General features: G+C 34.0%; 2 protein-coding genes and 1 non-coding gene across 3 annotated transcripts; 2 read left to right on the top strand and 1 right to left on the bottom strand.

The window, feature by feature from the left end:
* Window positions 1-8,252: 8,252 nt before the first annotated feature.
* On the top strand, window positions 8,253-10,670 carry LOC108847593 (GDSL esterase/lipase At5g55050). Its single transcript, XM_018620870.2, has 5 exons — window positions 8,253-8,606; window positions 8,893-9,038; window positions 9,580-9,813; window positions 9,914-10,169; window positions 10,318-10,670. The coding sequence occupies exons 1-5, from the start codon at window positions 8,333-8,335 to the stop codon at window positions 10,539-10,541; spliced, it is 1,134 nt and encodes a 377-aa protein (XP_018476372.2). The 5' UTR covers window positions 8,253-8,332; the 3' UTR covers window positions 10,542-10,670.
* Window positions 10,671-17,279: 6,609 nt separating this feature from the next.
* Window positions 17,280-19,659, top strand: LOC108847594 (GDSL esterase/lipase At5g55050). Its single transcript, XM_018620871.2, has 5 exons — window positions 17,280-17,733; window positions 18,091-18,236; window positions 18,532-18,765; window positions 18,856-19,108; window positions 19,316-19,659. Exons 1-5 carry the CDS (start codon window positions 17,460-17,462, stop codon window positions 19,537-19,539), a joined length of 1,131 nt encoding a protein of 376 aa, XP_018476373.2. The 5' UTR covers window positions 17,280-17,459; the 3' UTR covers window positions 19,540-19,659.
* TRNAF-GAA (transfer RNA phenylalanine (anticodon GAA)) lies at window positions 18,417-18,489 on the bottom strand. The gene has a single exon. It is a non-coding gene; the product is annotated as a tRNA-Phe (tRNA).
* Window positions 19,660-19,882: the final 223 nt, after the last annotated feature.

Below are 19,882 nucleotides of genomic sequence, written 5' to 3' on the forward strand. Positions count from 1 at the left end.
TGGAAGTCAAATTCTAAATTTAAAATAGTGTTATACAAGGTAAAATAAAAATTTTTTATTTTATAAATAAAAATAGAAAAAATTTTTAAAAAGGAAACTTTGGTAAATTAATATTTCTATAAATAATAAAATTTTAAAGTCCCAACATTATTAATTTATAGAGGTTCTACTGTATATATAGTTAACACACAGTTACAACTAATGAAAAATGTTTTCATCTTATTCCAACTTTCTATATAGTATTGAGCCATGTTCACAATATTACTTTCTAAAATACTAAAACGTTCAAATGTTTTGTTCGTTATTATTGTTATTATTCCCTCCAGTGTCAGAAAACACAGTACAGCTCCTATCGACATCAATGCTCGTCCTGCTGCTATGTACGCCTTGCTTGAATCTTCACTTCTTGCGGGCTGTGACGATGAGACATCTGGTAGAGCAGGGTGTAGTGTTGTGCTCTAGCTTTTTCGATGAGACATCTGGTAGAGCAGGGTGTAGTGTTGTGCTCTAGCTTTTTCATCGAACTTTCTCATCAACTGTGGTTGTTCGCCGTGGCTTTGACTATGTTGTCTCATGGGTTGTTGTTGTGAATTATTTGCAAATGTTCGTTTCATTTCATTAGCAAAATCAGAGGATATGTGAAAATACTCAATCCAGCAAGGAACATCCCCATCTGGTTCTTGTCATGTTTAGAATCGGTAGGATTCATGCATGTTCGTCATCATGACACTCGATGACATGTATGATACAACTGTTTCTGATTTTCCTAAAGAGGAGTATCTTACTTTAAGGCTTGAAAATATCTACCGGAGAAGCACTTCGATATTAATGCTGGCTCTTAGATTTTAGGTTTTGTAGATCCTACACAGAATATTTAATAGTATTTGAGATGTAAAACTAGAAAAGGAAAAAGATATAGGTAACAATATTTTCTTTAGAATACAACGATTTAATCAGATTCCGATTGACGAAAATGAATTTTTATTGATTTATAAAAGTTGAATACAATAAAGAATTGAGATCGAGACTACAATTGAAATCGAATAAGGAAAAGATTTAAGGCAAGCTCGACTAGGTCGAAATGTATAGCTAGTTCTTTCTCTAAGATTTTTCCCGTGTCTTTTCTTTTTGATTTGGTTTTTTACTTATAACAGTTTGGTTCCACGATCTCTTCACATGCTTCCTTGATCTCCAGAAGTTCCTTCTTCATAAACGAGCTCGTCCAACCTAAGTTCATGGACCATTTTCTTACTGAGCTTGATCTGACTCTTTTCTGCTATGGTCCAACATTCAATCGACTAAAACCAACCCAAATTCTTTTTTTGACCAAGATCGATTTGTCGATGGGTTTGAGCCTTTGGTCCACCTAATTTGTTGTCATTTTTGGGTCCAACAAGTTTCTTACTTGATTAGCAACAAGTAGACCTTAACTCAAGCTTGAAATTGACTAAACAGAATTCCGTGTCCACTTTTCCAAACATTAATATAACCTTTAAAAATCAGAAACTTAAAATCTCATATTTAGTATCATGTCCCGATATATCACTTAGCAAATTCGACTCGAGCAAGAAAAAAAAACTGACTAGATCAGACAGAGAAGTTGTACGCCAATTGGTATGAGATGGCGTCATCAGCAATCCCACGTCTTATGGCTAATCTATATCAGTCAGAGAAGTTGTACGCCAATTGGTATGAGCTGGCGTCATCAGCAATCCCACGTCTGATGGCTAGTCTATATTCCAATTCCCAAAGCACCACCGTATATTATACTCAATTTTTTATAGTATTTCGATCCGTTATTTAATAGCATGTTAATTCAATGGCGTATTAATTAGTGCCGGTGTCTGCAAAATTAATCACTGTTGGATACTAAAATTACAGGTAGGCAGTGTTTAAAAAAGAAATATTTGTGTGTTACGTGTACATGCATAGACGTAACATGTGTATACTGTATTTGTTGCACAGACACGACAATAATTGGTAGTACTCTACGTTAATTAATACTCTTCTCCGTTCCTAAAAAAAATTATGTTTAAAAAAAGTTGTTTCGAAAAGATACATTTTATATTTTTAATGTGTAAATTAAATATAAATTGTAAACATCAAAAAACATAATTGCATTATTTAGTTGTTTACGGAAAATAATGTATTAATAACTAAATTTGATATATTTTTAATACATTATTTTTTAATAAGTGTGAAAATTCTAAAATATGAATTTTTAGAAACGGAATGAGTAATTTATCTAGATAATGCCACCACTACAAACGTGCAGCGTTCTATAATTCTAGTATTACAAGTAAGTCTAGGTTAGAGTGTCCAATTCTGTTTTACAGTACCAATAACGAAATTAGTGTTTTGAACTTTTTGATCAATAAACTACAAAATAAAACTACAAAACAAATCACGGATATAACAGCCCAGTTAGTTTAGACGCAGGTGTTGGTGCTGTTGTGTTCTTGGGTTCGATCCACCGTAAAGAGATTTTACGCTAAAATAGTATTAACGCCGGTCGGGTTCTGGGTCTGGAGGATTACGGACCTTGCCCAAAACCTCCAGATATAAAATAAAAAATTAACAAAACAAACTTTGATCAAATAATTAAATCAATATATTAATTCAAAAACAACAAAATCAGTAATTATTTGCGGATCTTCTTAAGTAGTATTATATATGTTTGACAGATATAGTCGGACATCAAACTGAAATACAAATTGTGAAACTTTTTTCTTTTAAGTAGTAAGAGTTGGTTTCTTGGACCTTAATCTCTTCCTATGCTTAAACCAGTATTTGCTAATACTAGAAACCCGTGCAAGGCATTCTCTAAATGGGAGCTTGAATTCGAAACACAACAGGTTAACCACTTGCCTATATACGGTGGCAACTTGTGAAACTTAACTACAGGATATGATTTGGTTGCAGTTACTTAGGCACCTCCATCGCTGAACCCCGAAATGGTTCTTAAATTTTTTTTTTACTTTTATCCGATTTAAAAAAAAAAAAAAACAACAACAATCAATCGCGAGTCGCCACGTATGCGTGGGACCCGCGTAACAGTGTAAGGATTGACTTTTAAGTAGGAGTTTAGAGGTGAGAGAGAAAAAGGTTTAGAAAAAAATGGGTCTCACCGGGCCCCTCCATCCCTTATGAACCTCTTAAAAACATTGGGATGGAAGTGCTCTTACATAACTATTTTGATATTTAACAAAAAATCACGCGGAAAAATCTCATAATGAGCTGTTTAAGAAGTGCTAATAAACCCCCAAAAGGCGTTAGATATTCAAACGTCTAGTGTGTACACGAGTTAATTAAACAGTACTAGAAAGTTCAAAACTATAACCAGCTCTTAATAGTAAAATTCATCTAGCTGGATATTATCAGTTTTAGTGAAGTATAGAAAAATGATTCGGTCAAAGTCACGTGTAACTTGGATAGGAAGTGGACACAGATTGAATGGTTTTTATATCTGTGATTTGCTTCGTATTTCACTAATATCTAATTTTTTAATTTTCTTTGTTTCGAAAAATACGAATATCCGACTTTTAAATATCCGAAAAATTATGGATATTTGCAAATATTCACAAATATTTATGGTATATTGACTTTATTCAATACAAATAAATTTACAAAACATTATACAAGTTTCATTTTTCTTTAAAAAAATATTTACATAATATAAAAGATAAGCTAAAAATTAATGAAACTACATGTTTTATGAATTTTTAAAATTAATAAAATTAGAAAAATTGTATTTTCTATTAAAATTTTATACTTTTCTTAATTTTATATATTTATAAGTAATTTATAAACAAAACTAATAAAATTATATGTTAAAATAATAATTATATAAGATTATACATTTAGAACTATATATTTAGTCATATATATACTGTATGACTAAATATATACAAATAGATGTATATAATATACATCTATTTGTATATAAGTCATAGCAGATCGGATATTCTCATGTAATTTTTTTAGTATTTGTGATTTTTTTCACTTTTTAATTGATATTTATTTTTAGTATTTGATTTATTTCAGAGATGGATATTTGAATTTTTTCAATCGAATCGAAACGAATAATAAACCAAATCAAGTTTAATAGATAAAATGTCCATCCCTAAATTTTGGGAGATGAAACATAATGTTACAAGTTAAACAAATACTCGTGCCAATCAGTGTATTAAAAATATTGTGATATGTGTACTGTGTATTTACCGGAAATTTTAAAATAAAATTCAAGAAGAGGACTAATTTCTCGTTAATGTCAACTATATGTGGTATGGTCTAATGGTCATTGTCGCAGTCTCTGTTGTTTTTGTTTGTGTGAATGCAATCAAATTACTTCAGGCAATTTCTATACGGTCTTTTTCTCGCAGTCTCGGTTGTTTTTATTTATGTGAATGCAATCAATTAATCATACATGCAATATATTTATGGTCTTTCTCGCAGTGTCTGCGACTTCTGCGTGCAGAGTGGGGATAACTTAGTTGACACGGTGACAAACTAACAGTGACCACCAGAGCCGGCCCTGAGCAATGTGTAATGAAACATTTGCAACAGGCCTCCGAAATTTTTGAAGAAAATTATATAGAGATAAGTCCCAAAAAAAATTTTTTAGACCCTCAATTTTTTTTTTTACATAGACAGTGCAACAAGCCCCCAAAATCTCAGGGCCGGCACTGATGACCACCTATCGACTTCCATTGTTAGATCTCCAATTGGTCGCTGTAAAATTGTAAGTGTCAAATAGGTTTTACATGTTTCTATTGTTTTTCTTTTTTTGCTAAAATACATGTTTCTATTGTTATTACGGAATTTAAGTGTCAAATACGTTTTACATGTTTCTATTGTTATTACGGAATTTAATAGGATCATACCCGATTTTCATTAAGAGTGAATAGAATATATTCTTATTTTAGTTACCAGATAAAAATAAAATGATATTATTTTTAGTTACCAAATAAAAACAAAATGATACTATATGCTTATCTTATTTCATGATTTTATGCGGAATTAGGCGTAAAAAGGACGAAATAGATACTTTTTTTTTTGTCAATGGCCATTTAAGTCAGACGCGTATGATGTTACACGTATATCGATCCCACATTCACATGGCAATTCAAATGATAATAACTAACTCGTTTCTGACATAGAGAACAATTATTACTTTTATATTTAACGAATTATGTGATAGACATGATAAATATGATAAATAAGTTATTCCAAATAGAGTAAAACGGTGGGATAAAAAGGTTGAAAGAGGAGGAAAAAAAAAACTGGGAGTAAAACTTTTCACTTGTGATTACTATAGAGTTACATATTACTCTAGTTTTATTTTTATTTGGCGTTAACAGCAGAAACTTTTTTTCTATCTAGTTGACTATAAGTCAGCAGAGAACATTTTTACTCCAATACATTATTGCTAGATATGCCTTTCAATCATAACAATGTTTCAAAAAAAAAAACTGCTGAATAACTGAGTTTTCATTATTGTGTTACAACACTTTTTTTTAATTATGGATGGAATTTTTCTTCAACATAAGAGACGAAATAAAAATAGTAAAAAAATATAGTATTTTTTAACAAAAAGACTATTCAATACATACTATTTGAAGTGATTTGGAGTTATTTGAATTTTAATGAGTATTAAATGAATTTAGGTGAATTAAATAATTTAATGTGGTTTTTGCTAAACTGTTTTATAAAATTTAATCTAAAATCATGATATTTGATTATTTTTTTTTGCTGAAAGTCTTCACTAAAACACTATGGAATCACTAGAATAATTTTAAAACTAAAAATTTAAAATATTTTCTAACAATGACTTTAAAGTATTAAATGAAATGTTAAATTTAAATATACTATATTGTTGATCAGTTTTTAAAACTAATTTTTGAATAACACTGTATTTATCATTTTAATACAAACGATCTTTATGTAACATCCTTATAACTTGACTTAATAATACCAGCCATAATAATACTATGCCAGTTTCGAAAATTAACTTCTCAATATTCAACACCAAAAACAAAATGTAAAATAGTAAATTAACTTTCTAACTCGGTTCATGGAAATGGGGACATCTACTTTTTTTCCTTTATAATCTAATAAATGAAATATGAGTAGGAACATAACGATAAACATCTAAGTTTATAATCTATCTGTTTAATAGATTTTACTTTTATGTAATGCTCGTTAGATGAGGGACTATCATATTATTCAAGCAAGTAACCAACATGCCAATATCCAAATTTAAGCAAAAAAAAAAAACATGCCAATATTAAGTTACATTAAATATTTTCCAAAAATATATATGCTTTACATAGGACAATGGAGAGGGGGATGATTGTGTGGACTAAAATAATGTGACTATCACTACCTTAGTGCAAGAAATAACATCCATACAAGTATTATTATAGTATTGGCTTGGAACGATATATAAGAAAGAATTATAAGTTTGACTAGTTAAGCAAAAGAAAATAATTGAAAATGAGCATCTATCTCACGATGGTCTAACTAAAAGAGGCCAGACTAATTTTTTGTTACCACCCGTAAACACAATTTTACGATTAGTAACGATTGACAATGTGTCAAAACAATTATATAAACTGATACAAATTATTTTAAACCGCTATAAATTTTTTTAAATCAAAAGCTGATATCAGGTAGTGTTTGCGGTTGCGAACGGTTGCGGATGGATAAATAAATATAAAATTAATATTTTAAAAATATTTTAAAATTTTAAATTAAAACTAAAAAGGTAAATATTATGAATAAAAATATATAAACATTTTATATGTTAATTTAAATTGAAAAACTGTATCATTATTTGTTTTATAAAAAATTTAAATTAGCTATTTATTAGAATTTTAAAAAAACTAACATACATACATATATAAAGATATACACATATATAAAACAAAGCAATATATTCTTTTAAAAAAATTAGTATAAATCTTTAAAAAAAAATTATAACTTTCAATTATATAAAAATTAATTAAATAAACATAATATTATTATTATTCATATTATATTAATAATTATTATATTATATTAGAATAGTATTTTTTATATTTTTTAGAGTTATAATATTTTTATATTGATAATTTATTATTAAACTGCTGTAATATCTTATAATCAACTAGTCACAAATATCTCACAAACATAACAATTTTTAAACATTGTGCTATTGATACAAAACGCTAAATAACGCTTGAAATTACAATCATTTTCATTCGCAAACTCTAGCACCCCAACCACAGCTACTGCATTTGAACCAGTGGGGGCCTAAGTAAGATCAACCCCAGTCTCTCCTTTTACTTTTTTGCAAAAGAAACCCCGAAATCTCTTTTCTTCCTTTTTGATCAAAGAAACCCCAATTTCTTTCTGTTTCAACATTTCCACGTAAATGCTATCTTTATTAACACATGATGATAAATTTCCATGATAAAAACTGTAAAACTAACTATGAACTAACTTTACCAGTTTCACATTTTAAGATACTATGCGTTTCAAACTAAAAGATTTGTGAGTTTTTAACAAAATATTTCGAACTTATTGACAGTTATATTTATTTAAATTAATAGTTATATATAGTATTTTTTTTCTTCCTTTGAAAATAGCTGGAACTTATTTACAGTTACAAAATTATCTTTATTTAAACTAACTGTTATAGTATTTTATTTTATTTAAATAATAAAATAATAGAGGGAAATTAAAAATAGTTATAATTTTTGTAACTTGGTATATGAAGTAATTAATAATATGCTGTAGCCTGTAAATAGAAGCCAAATAAATATGTGAAAATAAGTAAAAACAGGTAAAAACCTGAAAATCGAATATCACTCTACAACTAGTTGAACTCAATATACTTTACTTTATTTTATTTACCTAAATGAATGCAACGTAGACATGTTTTTATATCAGGTTCTCACCTGAAAATTATCACATACATTCATATGCGAAGATGTTATACAGATAGAAAATACTTAAAGGTAAGTAAAAAAAAAGGCTTAAAGGTAAATGTTTTCGCTGCAATATTGTGTGTAAAAGATGAAATTGCCATAACAGTCGCCAGAAATACCACAGATTGACATGATCTGTCTGACAAGGACCACAAAAGAAGCTGGCCTCTTTTTTTTTTTTCATTTTCCTCTTTTCACATTATCAATCTTTAAATAAATCTAATAAATTTGTAAATATCTTCAATCAAATTCACATCTCTTTTCTCCCTATATAAATCCACACAAAGTTTATATCTCTCTTACAACTCCAAGAGCCTCGGAGAAACAAAACCCATATAAGAGTTCACTGAGAGAGAAACAACATGCCGACGAACAATACACCGTTCCTCACCATGTTTCTCCTCCTCCTCGGTTTACTCCAGTTCGATTTATTTACCGGTTTGGAAGCAGCGACCGGAAAATTAGCTTCGGTTCCGGGATTATACGTGTTCGGAGATTCATTGGTTGATGCCGGGAACAATAATTACTTAGCAATCTCGATATCCAAAGCTAATTATCCACATAACGGCGTCGATTTTCCTAACAAGAAAGCCACCGGAAGATTCTGTAACGGCAAGAACGCCGCCGATGCTATTGGTAAGTGTTTTTTATTCTACCGTGTTACTTTTTGGTTTTGTATGTAATGCATTTATTAATGTTTGGCATGTTTATTTTATGTAAGGTCACGATTGGTTTGATTTAGATACCATGACATGCAGGCTATTAAACTATATATATATTATATACTTCTCATAATCATAAAATAAATGGTTAGAAGTTGAAAACAATAAAAGCAAACGAAATTTACATGTGATCCTAACAACTAGTTATCAATATGTTTCGAATTTAATCTTAATTTTTTTTCTTTTTGGCTGATAATTAGCTGAGAAATTTGGATTACCGTTACCACCACCGTATCTCTCACTGAAAGGCCCATTTAAAGAGGAAAAGAAAAAATCTGCCGCAGTGACCGGTGTGAATTTTGCTTCAGGGGGAGCCGGAATTTTCAACAGTTCCGACCATAAACTTGTGAGTTCTTTATATACTCCCTTATATTATACTTATTTTAAAAATTCTGGAAAAGAAATAAAAAGAGTACTGATTCAGTGGTCGACATAAATTTCGAACAAAATGACAAGTGTCTCCTTTACTATTATCGCCAGGGAATAATAATTTAATAAAATACTCCCTCTGTTTCTATAAGATCCATGTTTTAGATTTTTCACACTTATTAAGAAAAACATAAAATTTTAGTTACCAATGCATTGTTTTTATTAATTAACAATTTCCCAAAATTTTGAACCAATAAGATTTTAATAAATACAATTATATTTTTGGAAATATACAATTTTTCATTAATTAATGTCTTGAAAATGTAGAAAATGTATCTTTTTGAAACAAATTTTTTTTCTAAAACATGAATCTTTTAAAAACAGAGGGAGTAGAAAACTACAAATAATTACAAAACAGGCGATGAGCGTATATCGAACGCGCAGTATATATCCCCATACGGTGCCCCGAAATAGGTGAAGTGTAATATTTCAAAATTTAATTATTTAAAATGTTTCAGGGACAAGCTATTCCTTTGTCACACCAAGTGAACCATTGGCTCTCTATTCATCAAGAACTGACGAGTCAGCTCGGACCAGCCGAAGCACAAAACCATCTATCCAAATCTCTGTTCGCTGTGGTCATTGGCAGTAACGATCTTTTCGACTACTTTGGATCGTTCAAACTTAGACAAGAGACCAATCCTCAACAATATACACAATCAATGGCTGATGAACTCAAAAAGCAACTGAAGGTAATAGACACAAACTTTAGAACATTCTAACACTCGTCGTTACATAGATAAATCCCTAGAAGTTGAGTATATTTACTAACTGAAAATTTGTATTAAATAGAGAATTCACGACACTGGAGCACGTAGATTCCTAGTAATCGGAGTAGCAGAGATTGGTTGCATACCGGGGAAAAGAGCGAAGAACTCGACGGTCCATGAGTGTGACGAAGAGGCAAACAGGTGGTGCTCTTTGTATAACGAAGCTCTAGTAAAGGTGTTGCAACAACTCAAACAAGAGTTGCAAAGCTCAATGACTTACTCTTACTTTGACAACTTCAAGTCCTTACATGACATTATTTCCAACCCTGCCCGTTACGGTACGTGAAAAATTGTATATTTTGCATGTCATGATATGATATTTAACAAACACTAGTTTTGTCGTTGATAATATAAAAGTAAAAGATCGAACAAACAAAAACAAAACGGTAACATTTTCTAAACGTTATCTATGTTTTGTGATTTCAGGTTTTACTGACGTGACATCAGCATGTTGTGGAAATGGGAAACTAAACGCAGATATTCCTTGTCTTCCAATCGCGAAGTATTGTTCAGACAGAACCAAGTATCTCTTCTGGGATCGCTATGGTCATCCCACGGAAGCTGCTGCTCGTATCCTCGTGGATCTTATGTTATCTGATGATTCGCAATATTCATCTCCTTTAACTCTCACTCAACTGATCTCTTCATGATTAATACGGCTTAGTTTTTGAATTATTATAATATCAAATATACATGACTTGGCTTGTAATCAAGTATACGAGATAAAAGTTTGTTAGCAATGAAATAAGTATTTTATTATATTGATTAGTTTTCACTCAGTTTTTGTTTCCTTTTTATTACGCTCAATGTTCCAAAACAATATACATAGTCCACCTTAACAAATGTAACGTTACACTCCGGCTGTAACCAAATTGGTGCATTAGAAATTAGACACGGATCCAAATGGACTCAGAATCCATCTTTTCGATTCGCTTAAACAATTCACTGGATGCCTCTAGTAACATTGATTGTTATAAGGTCAAATATCTAATAGAGAAAGCCAGCAAAACAGTTATATATTATTAGGATATAAACATATCTATCTTTGTATAGTTTTACTGTATTTACTGCACACTATATAAACAACTCTTGTACAGTCATTTTACGGTTAATGGGAAAATAACAGATTTTCACTTCTCTGTTTCTCTCTCATTCTTGCTTAGCTCCATAGTCGTGATATGGTATCAGAGCAAAGCAAACTTCCGCTCATCTCTTCATGAGTCTCTCTCGATCTCAGCTCGTTCGTCATCTTTTTTTCTCGCTCCTTGAATTTCTCGTTCGATCGATTGATACGATCATCTTCGTCGTTCTCGTTGCGACCTTGATTTCGTTTTCTTCCGATGGCGGCGACTCTTCGACCGCAATCTTCTTCCGATCTCTATGAGAATCCGTTCTATCTTCATCACAACGATCATGCTGGACTTGTTCTTGTTACCGATCGTCTTTCCAGTGGTGCCGATTTTCATTCTTGGAGGCGTTCTGTACGTCTTGCGCTCAACGTCCGCAACAAACTAGGGTTCATCAATGGTACGATTTCGAAACCTCTCGAATCGGATCCTACGTATGGATCTTGGTCTCGCTGTAACGATATGGTTGCGACTTGGTTACTTAACTCTGTTAGTAAACCGATTAGCGCTAGCTTGCTTTACATGTCCACTGCGGCTGAAATCTGGAATAGCTTGTTGAATCGATTCAAACAGGATGATCTTGCTAGGATCTTTGAGATAGAACAGCGTCTTTGTTTAGTGAATCAAGGTACTCGTGATGTCAGTACCTATTACACTGAGCTGGTTACTCTTTGGGAGACTTATATGAACTTTGTGGAGCTTCCCGTTTGTACTTGTGGGAAGTGTGAGTGTGATGCTGCTAAGAACTGGAAGATCATGATGGATCGTAGTCGTGTTATGAAGTTTCTAATGGGGCTTAATGAAGCGTATGAAGCAACAAAGCGTCAGGTTCTTATGATCAAACCTCTCCCTGCTATTGAAGAAGTCTTCAACATGGTCTGTCAAGATGAACGTCAACGTATCCTAAAGCCGGTCACTACTGAGAATGTGGCATTTCAAGCTTCTGGTGTTGCTCCTGATCACTTTGCTGCTTATAGCAACTACAAGCCTCGCCCTCGTCCTGTTTGTACTCATTGTGGTGCAATGGGTCATGTGGTTAACAAGTGTTTCAAGTTGCATGGTTATCCTCCTGGTTATGAAGGCTATAAAGGCAATCAATCAGGCTCTAAACCACCGTATACTCCTAAGACTGGAAATTCTTCTCAGCGTCCTTCAGGACACCAGTCTTCTAATCCAAACTACAACAAGGAGAATGCTATTGCTCATGTTGTCAATGATGCTCTTGTTACTCCTAATATGCCTACTGGCTCTACTACAGCGACTCCTGCTCGTTCTAGTCTGGATTTGAGTTCTTTCTCAACTGAGCAAGTTCAGAGTCTAATCTCTCAGCTTCATGCCCATGCCAATGTCAACGGGTCTTCAGCTTCTCATTCCTCTCCTTCCATCACTGAACACGGCATAATGGCTTTCAAAGCGACTGCAGGTACCATCTCATTCCCTTCTTCCAACCTTAATCTTTCCAAACACAAACTCACCTACCAAAATCATTGTCTTTCTTCTCTTTCACATATGATTCCCTCTGACTCTTGGATAGTAGATAGTGGCGCAACTAGTCATGTTTGCTCCAGTCTGTCTATGTTTACTGAGTTTACAACAGTTGAAAATTTGACAGTTACTTTACCAAATGGTATCACGGTTCCAATCATGCATATAGGCATTGTTAAGCTTTCTTCTAAACTGTCATTGCATCATGTTTTACATATTCCTTCATTTCATTTCAATCTTATCAGTGTTAGTTCTATGCTTGCTCATAGTCACTGTTCTGCTCACTTCTTTCCTGATTATTGTATAATTCAGGACCTTTCTCTGGGCTCGATGATTGGGAAGTGTAGCGTCTTTCAAAACCTTTATGTTTTCACGCAAGCTGATTTGTGTTCTTCTTCGTCTCTGTCCTTCTGTGGATCCTTGGTTGCTGATGGAAATCTATGGCATCATCGCCTTGGACACCCGTCTTTAGCAAAGTTACAGAGCATGTCTTCGTCTCTTTCTTTATCAAAAATCGACTCTTCATCTCATTGTCCTGTTTGTCCGCTTGCAAAACAGCGTCGTCTTTCGTATGTTTCTAATAATAACATTTGTTCAAATGCTTTTGATCTTGTTCACTTGGATATTTGGGGTCCGTTTTCTACTGAAACAATTGAAGGTTACCGTTATTTTTTAACAATTGTTGATGATGCAACTCGAGTTACTTGGATTTACTTGTTAAAAACAAAAGGTTCTGTTAAAACCATCTTTCCATCGTTTCTTCAACTTGTTAAAACACAATATGATTGTACTGTCAAAGCAATAAGGTCTGATAATGCTCCTGAGTTAAAGTTTCCTGATATTGTTGCTAAGACTGGTATGTTTCACTATTTCTCTTGTGTTGATACTCCCCAGCAAAACTCCGTTGTAGAACGTAAGCATCAACACCTGTTGAATGTTGCTAGAGCTCTGTTTTTCCAATCAAATGTTCCTCTTTCTCTTTGGGGTGACTGTGTTCAAACTGCTGTTCATCTGATAAATCGCATTCCGTCCCCTTTGCTTGGTAACGTTTCCCCTTATGAGAAATTGCTTAAGAAATCTCCTGATTTAGCTTCATTACGTGTATTTGGTTGTTTGTGTTACGTTTCTACCTATCCAAAGTTTCGAACAAAGTTTACTCCGCGTGCAAAACCCTCTGTTTTTATTGGTTATCCATCTGGTTACAAAGGTTACAAAGTGCTGGATCTTGAAACAAATGTTATTTCTGTAACTCGAAACTTGGTTTTTCATGAAACAGTGTTCCCATTTAAAGATACTTCTTTGTTTCCGGTTTCTACTGATGACTTGTTTCCTAATACAATTCTTCCTTTACCGGTTTTTGACTCGTTTGTTGATAATGATTCTTCTTCTCGACCTGCATCTATTCATATATCATCTAATCCTGCTAATGCATCGTCTGCATCTGCTAGTACATCCTCTGTTATTCCTGCATCATCTACATCTGCTAATGCATCGTCTGCATCTGCTCCTACATCCTCTGCTGTTCATGCATCATCTTCATCACATCCCCAGACAACTGTCAATGATTCTTCTGTTCTAGACTTGGTAAATGTAAACAGACCCAGGCGACAGACGAAAGTTCCAAGCTACTTATCTGAGTATCATTGTTCTTTTATCTCTCAAATTCCTAAACCTCTAAACACCACAAATCTTTACCCTATTTCTTCTGTTCTTGCCTACACTGGTTTCAGTGCTACTTACCAAAATTTCATTTTATCAATTACCACTGAGATGGAACCAAGATCTTTTGCGGAAGCCATTAAGTCTGATGTTTGGAACGCTTCCATGAATGAGGAGTTTGTTGCTCTTGAAGACAAGGGTACTTGGTCTCTTACTTCTCTGCCTCCCGGGAAACACGCCATTGGTTGCAAATGGGTGTATAAACTGAAGTATAATGCGGATGGCACACTTGATCGACGTAAATCTCGTCTGGTAGCCAAGGGCTATACACAGCAAGAGGGTATCGATTACATCGATACGTTTTCTCCAGTTGCAAAGATGCCTTCTGTCAAATTTATGCTTGCTCTTGCTGCTCGTCATGGCTGGACTTTGTCTCAGCTTGATGTTTCAAATGCCTTCTTGCACGGCGATCTGGATGAAGAGATATATATGGTGCTTCCTCTTGGATATACTCCTCCTCCTGGCACTGTGTTACCTCCAAATCCAGTTCTGCGTCTTCACAAGTCTCTTTATGGCTTGAAACAGGCTTCACGCCAATGGTATCATCGTCTATCGTCTGTTCTTATTGCTGATGGCTACATTCAATCTCATTCAGACAACACACTTTTCGTCAAGATGGTGGGTTCGTCTTTCATCGCGTTGCTTGTGTATGTGGATGATATTGCTATCGCTAGCAATGATGATGCAGCAGTGGCCTCTGTTAAGAAGCTTTTACGGACGGTGTTTACAATCAAAGACCTTGGTCCTCTGAAGTATTTTCTCGGTCTTGAGATTGCTAGGAACAAGACTGGCATCTCTGTTTGTCAACGCAAATATGCGCTTGGTATCTTGCAAGACACGGGACTTCTTGCTTGTAAACCTAGTGCTGTTCCGATGGATCCGACTGTAACTTTGAGTTCGGAAACTGGCGTCCCTTTACCATCTGCAACACCTTACCGAGAACTCATTGGTCGACTTCTTTATCTCACAATCACTCGTCCTGACATCACCTTTGCCGTTCATAAGCTCAGTCAGTTTCTTGCTGCACCGACTGATCTTCATCTTCAGGCTGCTTATCGTATTGTGAGATACTTGAAGTCTAATCCTGGTCAAGGTGTCTTCTACTCTGTTTCTACCGATTTGTGCCTCAATGCTTTCGCCGATGCTGACTGGAGTAACTGTCCTGATTCACGTCGCTCAGTCTCTGGTTATTGCATCTATTTGGGTACTAGTTTGGTTCATTGGAAGGCTAAGAAACAGAGAGTGGTTAGTCGCAGTAGTGCAGAAGCTGAGTATCGCTCGATGGCTGATACTACGTGTGAGTTGCTGTGGTTTGATCAGCTTCTTCGTGCTTTCCACATCACACCTTCTGCTCCTGCAAAGCTCTATTGTGACAGTAAATCTGCGCTCCATATCGCCTCCAATCCTGTCTTCCATGAGAGGACGAAACATGTTGAAAATGATTGCCATGTGGTGCGTGATCGATTGAAGAGTGGGTTCTTGCGGACTTTTCACGTTGGCACTCAGAATCAACATGCTGACATCTTCACTAAGCCGTTAGCTTCAGCTCTATTTCATCACCTCCTGTCGAAGATGTCTATATCAAGCCTCTATCTTCCTCCTTCACCTTCAAAGACCTCCAATGGAGTTCTTCCTCCTCCACCGGATCCAGATTGAGGCTTGAGGGGGGCGTATTAGGATATAAACATATCTATCTTTGTATAGTTTTACTGTATTTACTGCACACTATATAAACAACTCTTGTACAGTCATTTTACGGTTAATGGGAAAATAACAGATTTTCACTTCTCTGTTTCTCTCTCATTCTTGCTTAGCTCCATAGTCGTGATATATATCAACCGATCAGCTATCAAGGTAATTTATTTGTTTCCATGTTTCCTTAACACTGCTGCGAGTTCTAGCAACACTCATGTAATTACAAGATTTTATTTTGCAACACAAGTAGATGTTAGCCGCATGATGCTCGCAAAATCCATAGCCACAAACACTTCTGTAACTTAGAAATTGTAATGCAGAATGAATGACTGAGATCTTGTTCAAATTTTCAGTAAGATTACTCTGGGTTTATGACAAACAAGTTTTTTAAGGTTACTACTGTTAAAAAAACAAAAAAGGGGTACAACTGTTACATGATCCATTGCAACATATGTATCATTTATATTATAAATGTAATTATTGTTATGAAAATACATAAAGTAAAAAAGTTTCTATGCAATCAAAAGCCTAAATAAGTCAATATTTATACAGTGCTAAAAATAACGTAAAGTCCTCGATTCTTTTGTAACGAGCCCACATTCCCACTACACCTCAAATCATGGAAACTTACTCGTTTTGATATAGATAACAACAAATAAGCTCTGTTTGATGATAAATATATTATATTAATGTGAGAAATATAATTTATATAGCAATATATGTCGTCAGAAAATAATTTATATATATTATGAACATTTTCAGTCGTTCACAATTATTTGTAAAATATGAAACCATGACAAACGAATCAGGAGTATGAAAATTATGTTGATGAATTTAGCAAAAAAAAAAAATTATTATGTTGATGAAGACCTCAATTTTTGTGGGTTCCTTTACTGACCGGACAAATGAATATGAGTATGAACCTAACTCTAAATATTTATCTTTCTAACCGAGCAAACTTGATCGGGTTAGAGTAAGGCTTTTTAAAAAAAAAATCTCTTGAATTCTACTTTTATGTAATTACGCGTTGGAAGAGTCCTCGTCGATTTTGCTCGACTCTTTTTTTGTTTTTGAGCAATTGCTTGACCATATCTACATCATTCAATCAACAAACCAATAATAATTTACATAAAAGACATTGACCAAAAAAGGATATATATAATTTAAATAAGATAATGGAGAGACGGACGATTCATGATTGTATGGGCTAACATAAAATAAGGTGGACGTTTCAGTGGTGAACATCACAACTTTCTTTTTGAAACTTGAACATCACAACTTCAGTGCAAGAAAGAACATCCTTCAAGATATTGTTATTATATATGACTTGGAATGATAAAGAAAATTTAGAGGTTTGACTAGTTAAGCAAAAGAAAATATATGAAATGATCATGTATGTCACGATGATTACAAGTCGAATCAAACCCAATCTCTCTTCACATGTCTCTTCTCTGTATATATACTACACTAAGATTTACATCTCTTACAACTCCATGAGAAACAAAACCAATTCAAAGAGTTCGCCGGGAAAAAAATAAGAACATGTCGACGAACATAACACCTTCCATCACCATCTTTCTAATCTTCCTCGGTTTAATTCGGTTCGATTCATTTCCCGGTTTAGAAGCAGCGACCGGAACACTAGCGTCGGTTCCAGGAGTATACGTGCTCGGAGATTCGTTGGTTGATGCGGGAAACAATAATTACTTAGAAATCTCTATATCCAAAGCTAATTATCCACATAACGGCGTTGATTTTCCTCGCAGTATAGCCACCGGAAGGTTCTGTAATGGCAAAAACGCCGCTGATGCCATCGGTGAGTTCTTTTATTTTTCTCTCCGTGTCATAATTTGTGGTATGAAATGAAGTAGTTTTTGCATGTTACGTCAGACCACGATTGGTTTGAATTAGATAACATGACTCGGTGGCCACTAAAACTAAATATTTTCACTAAATAACTATCAAGAAATGAGTAAAGCTATAAAAATGGTTAAACGTTCAAAATTAACAATTGAAGAGAAGAAATTACACGTAGTTACGTTGTAACTATCAGTTGTCAATATTTATGTGATTCGAAATTTTTGCAATGATTTGGTATATTTATTTTACAGGAGCAATATTTGACTTGAGTGTTTTTGGGATTTAATACATTTTATTTTTTTGGATTGATTAGCTGAGAAATTTGGTTTACCGTTACCGCCACCATATCTCTCACTTAAAGGCATATTTAAAGAGAAAGAGAGAAAAGCTGCTGCCTTGACAGGTGTAAATTTTGCTTCCGGCGGAGCTGGCATCTTCAACGGTTCCGATCAACAACTTGTAAGTTATTCCTGTCCATGATAAAAGACTAGGACAAAGTATTGATTCCATGGTCAGCTTTAGTTTGGAATTGGAACCAAAAGTTGGAAAACATTTCGTTCTTCCTTTACATTCACAGTGAATAATCATAATCTAACTAAATGGAAAATATATTAAAAACCTTACAAATACAAAGTTAATTGCGGTGAGCGTGGATCGAACACGCGACCTTCAGATCTTCAGTCTGACGCTCTCCCAACTGAGCTATCCCCGCAACTTGTTATATTTTTATTATTCTTCTATGATTTACCTTCAGAGACAATCTATTCCTTTATCATACCAAGTGAACAATTGGCTTGCCATTCATAAAGAACTCACCAGTCAGCTTGAACCATCGGAAGCACAAATCCACCTATCCAAATCTCTATTCTTCGTGGTAATAGGCAGCAATGATATTTTTGACTATTTTGGATCGTTCAAACTTCGACAAAAGACCAATCCTCAACAATATACACAATCAATGGCTGATAAACTCAAAGAGCAATTGAAGGTAAATACAAACATCTAACATTGTGTTATTATTGGTTACATACATGAGATCCTCGCTCAAATTTATTAATGCAGAAATTGTTTTTGGCAGAGACTTCACGATACTGGAGCACGGAGATTCCTAATTATAGGTGTAGCACAGATCGGTTGCACACCTGGACAACGTGCGGAAAACTCAATGCATGAATGCGACCAAGAGGCAAATGCATGGGCTTCTTTGTACAACGAAGCTCTAGTAAAGATGCTACAACAATTCAAAAAAGAGTTGGGAAGCTCAATGATTTATTCTTACTTTGATAACTTCAAGTCCGTCCATGACATCGTCACCAACCCTGCCCGTTACGGTACGTTGAGAATTTGTATATTTGGGTATTAAATCTTGTTATCACGACTAATGAAAACTAGGGATAAATAATCATCGTACCAAACTAAAGTGGCGATATTAGAATTACTGTAGAAGAAAAAAAACAAAGTAATACAAATGCTAACAATATCGAACTTAACGAATCTACAGAAAAAAACCATAACACGTTGTCGCTTTCTAATTTCAGGTTTTGCTGATGTGACATCGGCGTGCTGTGGAACTGGGGAATTAAACGCGGAGTTACCTTGTTTGCTTGTGTCAAACTTATGTTCAGACAGAACCAAATATCTCTTCTGGGATCGCTACGGTCATCCCACCGAAGCTGCTGCTCGAACCATCGTCGATCTTATGTTATCTGATGATTCGCAATACTCGTCTCCTTTAACTCTCACTCAACTGGTCTCTTCATGATCAATAAGAATTCGTTTTGGAATATTAGATCATCTAATATAAATGGATTTGGGAGACCTGACTTGTAATAAAAGTAAACAGGATAAATTTGTCAGAAATAAAATAAACTATATTAATTTACTAATGTTTCTCTCTTCTAAATAAGATTTATTTTTGCAAGTTCTTAATTCCTAAGTTCCAAAACTATATACTGCTCACCAAATGTAATGTTACACTTACACCCCGTTTTATCAGCCTCAACGAATGGTTGTACATTAGTGAAACTCAAATATTAAAAGATCTGAAAAGCATAGGCATGATCGGCCACGTTGTTCTCGGCTAGCTTTGTTGCATTCACTAGGTA

The sequence above is a fragment of the Raphanus sativus genome, chromosome 3 (genome assembly GCF_000801105.2).
Source record: "Raphanus sativus cultivar WK10039 chromosome 3, ASM80110v3, whole genome shotgun sequence".
NCBI lineage: Eukaryota > Viridiplantae > Streptophyta > Magnoliopsida > Brassicales > Brassicaceae > Raphanus > Raphanus sativus.